Genomic DNA, 6,696 nt, shown 5'->3' with positions numbered 1-6,696 from the left:
TTTATGCACTAGTTGAAATTCTTTAGAAAAAAATGTTTTAAAAGTTATTTTGTTTAAAGCCCACCACTTATCGGTGTGTTTACATCAATGAACACCCATTTGTGATTCCCATTAAGTCACGTGGTCCTGCACTCTGTGTTTCAACTAACATCACAACTAATATGGAGGCGGGTCGGCCAATCTTTTTGTACTTTTGTATACTCTAGCCACTACCAAAGTCAATAATTATTTTCTACGAAGAAATGTTTGCCTTCTCTTGGCAACATTTCTTTCTTGATATTTTAAAGTTAAAATTGCAATTTTAATGGGGCCTTTTCACCTTTTGGTAAATTGACAAAATTAAAAAAAAAATGTTTCAGATTCGAAAATTTTCGTTTTAGTTATGATATTTGTGAGGAAACAGTAATACTAAACATTAAACAGAAAAAAATTAAAGTAAGGTTCGAAACTTAATATTAGTGAGGGCGAGTTAGTTGAAATAAACAACTTTTTCATTTACGCCTTACTTAAATTTATTTTTGGGTTAAACGTGGATTTACTTGCATGTTTAAACAAATTTATTTATAGGCTGCTTTAGTGTGTAGAAGTGTTAAAAATGCTCTTTTAATAGACGGTGCATGATTAATTTTTACTGATTTTTTTATATTTGAAATCACATAAACTTACATATTAAACAAGAAATACAAGTTTTGGAAGTTATCATGAATTTCATATGCTCCATGCAAGTGTTTCGAGTAATGGGGTTTTGGATTGATGATGTGCATCAATATACAATAAATCTATTTTATGTAAGCAATTATACGGCGTAACTTTACGTGACAGTGACGAATATGAACATAATGGGCAAGGCTGATTGTTCACATATAGTTATTTTATGAGGATTTCAAATGGTGCGGGTTGACATTCCGATAGGCCAATATATTACATGTAAATATTATTTATATTAAACATCAATCCATCCATCCATCCATCCATCCATCCATCCATCCATCCATCCATCCATCCATCCATCCATCCATCCATCCATCCATCCATCCATCCATCCATCCATCCATCCATCCATCCATCCATCCATCCATCGTTCCATCCATCCATCCATCCATCCATCCATCCATCCATCCATCCATCCATCCATCAATCCATCCATCCATCCATCCATCCATCCACTCATTCATCCATTTACTCATGCATCCATTATACATGTAAATCAAACTCTGGATAGGTTACATAACAACTTAATATAAAACTTTAAACTCCGCTATGTCTAAATTGTTTGTAACTTATTGAGATCTGACCTGCGCGGGGTAATGCCCTTATCAATTAAAGTATATCATATCTAAATGACTACCGGTAGATGACATTTTTAATTTGAACACGTACAGATTAAAACGAAAACTGAACACATTTATAATTTCGATGTTTAGTATTGTATGTTGTTGATTTAAAATATATTCGTATAACAAAAGTACAATTGGAAGCCATGTCTGGCATGTCTACTGACAAGAAATACATTATGCCTAATACATATATAACGCCCCGCTGTCCCTGAAAATTCCGCGTATTGCTTTAATGAAATCAATGCCTTTATACTATCGTTTCATTTGTAAATTTTGCATAATTAGATAAAGGTTACTTGTCAAATGTACTTTTTGGTTTCCTTCCTTTATTTAACTGATATATTACGTAAATTTTGCATTAATTTGCATCAATAAAATGATTTAATCTATGTGCGTAGTAGATATTTAATTCGTACTTTCGCTTTTGATCTGGAAAGAAACTATCCTTATACATTTTCCGAAAATACTGTAAAGAATAGCATTTGTTCGAAAATACTAGTTTCGTTTTCGAACAAAAATTAAGTTTCGCAAAGGGAAAAGACGATTATATTTGTTGCAAGTGTTGCTAATTCCAACGTTGATAAATGGCCGGGAAAATTGTGTTCGACTCCGTGAGCAAGCCGCCGGCGAAGGTTCACGACCTCAGGTCTCTGGACCTTGCCTTTGCTATGGACAGTACATCCAGTATGGGGACTTATATCGACGCGGCCAAACGCAGCATATGTACAATATTTGAAGAAATAGTGGCCAGCGAAAAAGGTGACGTTCGCCTGGCATTGGTAAACTATCGTGATCATCCTCCACAGGATTATACATACGTGACTGAAGTCCATGACTTCACCAACTCTTCCAGCACGATGAAAGGGTGGCTCGACAATACTAAGGCTCACGGTGGCGGGGATTTACCAGAGGCAGTAGCGGATGCCTTGCAGGATATACTAAACTTAAGCTGGAGAACACACGCTACAAAGATTTGCGTGTGCATATCTGACGCGCCACCTCACGGTATAGGATGCGAACATGACAAATTCCCAAATGGATGCCCTCTAGGTATTGATCCCATGAACGTGGTCCGACAGATGGCAGCAAAGGGCATCACGCTGTATGTTGTCGGATGCGAGCCTAGCATCAGCCCGTACAAGGGCTTTTTCACTGCCATTGCATACATGACGGGAGGCCAGTATGTCCCTCTGACTCAGGCAGGAGAGCTGAGCAAAGTCATCATTGGCGGGGCACGGGAAGAGATGGGCCTGGAGCGTCTTATGGAGGAAGTAAACGAGGAGGTTCGAGCGGACATTGCTGCAGGCCGATCCATTGACGAGGCGGAGATGACAAAACGAGTTCACAGTAAGATGATATCGAAAGGCGTTACGACCACACAACTGCAGCGCAACAAGGTAGCACTTGCGAGCGCTGCGGACAGCGTAGAAGCCAGCCATATTTCCAAACTGACCAACCTTAGTGACGTCCGTGCAGCGTTCAAGGCGACCCCGACCCCGGCTATGGGCGCCATGGCGACTCCAGCGGCGCCCGCGTTCTCGATGGGATCCGTCAGGGAAGCGCTCGCGGGAAGCATCGGGGATGAGAAGTATGACGTCGAAGAGAAGCCGATATCGGAGGCACAGGCTAACAGGATGGTGAAGAAGAGCCTCGCGAGAAACATGATCAGCAAAAAGTACTAGTTTAGAGACATTTATATGATAAATAATACGCTTATATTAAAAGCACAATTTTTGTTGTTGTTTTTTCAATCGCAATCGTATATTATGGTGCATGTTGTCGTTACACAGTGGTTGCTGTTTTGAATGTTATAATTGTCATTGTCAAGTGTCGACTAACCCTTTTTTGGAATGTTTTATACGTATATTAATCTTTTTTTCTCTTGCTAAAAAAATATAATATGTTGGACGTTTAGCCATATACCTAGCGTGTTAGTACATCACATTTCATTATTTCATTATTTTGAATGTGAACGTGTTTGCATATTGATGTTTGTGTTACATTTTATGTACGCACACTCCATTATTTTCCTCTTTGATTGATGCTTTGCGTCTTGTTATCATTCCATGTTTAACATTTTGAATTATATAATTTTACTCATGGTTGGATATTTACAATGTGTGGAAAATTAAATGTATATGAAAAACGTATGTTACTGTTGACAAAAATAAAATCAAGAAAGTTTATTAATAAAATCATCCACCAACTTATTATAGATTTATAAGTGTTATCACAATGTAAATAATGCAAAAGCTGCCAGAAATGGAGTAATGTAAGACACGTAAAATAAAATAAATTGCTACTGCGCAAAAACCTTTAATATAGGTAGGTCGACGAAACTTTCCTTTTTTCTATACACACGTTATTTTCCACTAAAAGGGGATTTTAAATGACAAAAATGGTCCACATCTTTTTGTGACATAATATTATTTTCCTTTTTATATAGAAGTACATGTTTGTTTTTCTAATATGCTAGACATTAGCCAAATTTAGCAAAATTGGCAGATATTATTGAAACGCAATCCGAAATACCGGGTATGTTACGAAGTAAGCATTCCATGAAAGGATAATAATATTGGCGCACATCCGTGAAACATGAGCAAAGTTCGGTTGTCATAATATCCTTTATTAACTTTGTACCCTGGGTAATGTAAGTCTATTGACATTTGGAAGGAAAACAACTGGAAATCTATATGTTGCATTTATATATATACAAGTATAGACAAATCCGACTAAACCTGTTTGTGTTATGCACGTATATTCTTCTCCGAAATGATATACTTGGTCAGCTGGATTTTATGTAAAACTGTACATACCTTATAATTATGTAAAATTTTAATTCCAAGGAAAGTACCAGCAATTGAAATTCTTACCGGTGTTGATGATTGGTTTGCATGATAATATTTTAATAAGTTGCGACATTTTCATTATTAAATGGTGACCATGCATTTGTTAAATTTCATCTGACAGGCAACATACACAAACTCTAAGTAATCCTAATACTTGGCTGAATTCAAATGTGAAATTGTTACCGTGCTGTTCACAGTTGAAGGGGTAAGAAGTCCATTTTGAGTTGTTGCTTGCCAAGGTAAGTGAAGGGGTCCAGACTAATTGGTCATTCTGTCCCTATATATAGTTGCTGGCATAATGGTGCGCATTTACTAGCCCTCACATAATTGAAACCAGACATCTACATATAAGCTGGAGTAGATTCAATTTACAATTAAACATGATAAATAGCAATGTATGAGGCATATACTGAATACCACTACCAAATGACTGGAATAGATTTTTGTGAGAATTACGATATCACATTGTGATCATCAGGCTACAGTATAGCCCTCACAAAATCGAAACCAGTTATATACATATTAGCTGAAATAAATTCAAATAAGAATTAAGAATCTCAGTACAACATCAACAACACACAATGCTAAAACGACGGAAGGGTACGTTTTCCCCAACACGCAGGTCACTCAGCCTTTTTACGACGGGAGGGTACGTTCCCCTTAATACATGCCACTCGGCCTTTTTCGACCACTATCGATAAGCTCTAATCCTTCTTTTACAACCAAATAGCGCTCTAGGTAACAAAACCCAGGGTTCCGCGAGACCCTCGTTTTCCTTCTCTTAAGCTGTAATCAGCAACGACGACGAAGGTAGGGGAAAAGCACACAGACAACATACTTCCACGCAGGATCGGAAGACGCAGTAAGTGCGCACGTGGGCAAATTTACCCACAGTGCAACCCCTATAGGTGTAAATATTGTTGTTATTAAATGTGATTAGTAAACATGTTTTTCCCATATGTACAAGACTTAAACATGTTGAGTAGAGCGTGTCGGCTGGGCTAAAGGGCGCGCCTGGAGAGATATCTCTCGTCCGTGCACTCTGGCTCCGTTGACATGACATACCCAACATGACAAAATAAAAATAAAAAATAAATAAGAGAATGGTGACGGTATTTGTTGTTGTTGTTTCCCCTACTGTAGCGTAGGTGATGTTTTCTTGTAGTGTAGTGTAAGTTTTTTCCTTGCATGCCTGTGCCTTGTTACGTTTGACGTTGAATTGTAACCTTTGTATTGCTAACCTGCACGTAGTACCCTTGTCACGATGAGGGTCAGATCGAATAAGAGGGATGGTCAGCATTAACATCCCAGATCTATTCCCTCCTGACCAAAATGCACTAATACATATAATTACCATCTGTAACCATAAGCAATATGAACAGGAATAAGAACGTGCGCTCTCTCTGTCTCTGTCTCTGTCTCTGTCTCTCTCTCTCTCTGTCTCTCTCTGTCTGTCTCTCTCTCTGTCTCTGTCTCTCTGTCTCTCTGTCTCTCTCTCTGTCTCTCTCTCTGTCTCTCTCTCTCTGTCTCTCTCTCTGTCTCTCTCTCTGTCTCTCTCTCTGTCTCTCTCTCTGTCTCTCTCTCTCTGTCTCTGTCTCTGTCTCTCTCTCTGTCTCTGTCTCTGTCTGTCTCTGTCTCTGTGTCTCTGTCTCTGTCTCTCTGTCTCTCTGTCTCTCTGTCTCTGTCTCTCTGTCTCTGTCTCTCTGTCCCTCTGTCCCTCTGTCCCTCTGTCTCTCTCTCTCTCTCTCTCTCTCTCTCTCTCTCTCTCTCTCTCTCTCTCTCTCTCTCTCTCTCTCTCTCTCAAAAACACACCAATATAAAGGCGCGTGAAAATTGTCTCCCCAAGACAGAAAGTGTAGAACCAGAAATTGTCCTCCCTGTTCCCCCAACAACCAGGCATCTCGGTCCAACCACACAAACACAGCCCCTTTACTACTATTTTAAACTAAATTACCTTTAAAAACTAATCTTACCCTTGCAACACCATTAAAACACCTGACAATATCCAATAGCACAACAGAGAGAGCCCATGTGAATTTACACCAAGACACAGGGCAGTAGAGTAATATCTGTACTAATCTATGTTTATGTACTAACCAGTCCTCCGCGAGGGACGTTAAACGGGGGTGCAGTGTATCGGTGCTGTACACCGGGCACTTAAAAGAACCAGGGGCGCCTCTGGAATCGGGACGCCCTCTGTATCCCGCTCGAACCCCCACTAACACCTCTTGGGGCGAAGAGCACAAAAACCACACACAAACTGTAAGGAATAAACATTAATGCCAATAAGGATAATACTAATCTAGAGATAATAGGAATACTGCAAAAACCATTTCGATAAAAGGCAAACCACTACATAATAAAAAAAAAAAAAAAAAGCATCTAGACACATTAAGGTCTCATTGGCCATCGTGCTCTGATGTATAATATGACCTAATTTTCTCCCCTGAAGGGTCACAGGGGCAGGTCGATACATCTGTAGTCGCGAAGACGCTGAACGACCTGTAAAT

The 6,696-nt window shown here is 39.2% G+C and overlaps 1 protein-coding gene across 1 annotated transcript; it reads left to right on the top strand.

Moving 5' to 3' along the window:
- Positions 1-1,749: 1,749 nt before the first annotated feature.
- LOC127873926 (uncharacterized) lies at positions 1,750-3,547 on the top strand. Its single transcript, XM_052418035.1, has one exon. It carries the CDS (start codon positions 1,922-1,924, stop codon positions 3,017-3,019), a length of 1,098 nt encoding a protein of 365 aa, XP_052273995.1. The 5' UTR covers positions 1,750-1,921; the 3' UTR covers positions 3,020-3,547.
- Positions 3,548-6,696: the final 3,149 nt, after the last annotated feature.

This window comes from Dreissena polymorpha, chromosome 3 (genome assembly GCF_020536995.1).
Source record: "Dreissena polymorpha isolate Duluth1 chromosome 3, UMN_Dpol_1.0, whole genome shotgun sequence".
In the NCBI taxonomy this organism is placed as follows: domain Eukaryota; kingdom Metazoa; phylum Mollusca; class Bivalvia; order Myida; family Dreissenidae; genus Dreissena; species Dreissena polymorpha.
Note: the sequence above shows the minus strand (reverse complement) of the source record. Positions and strands in the feature narration are given on the sequence as shown.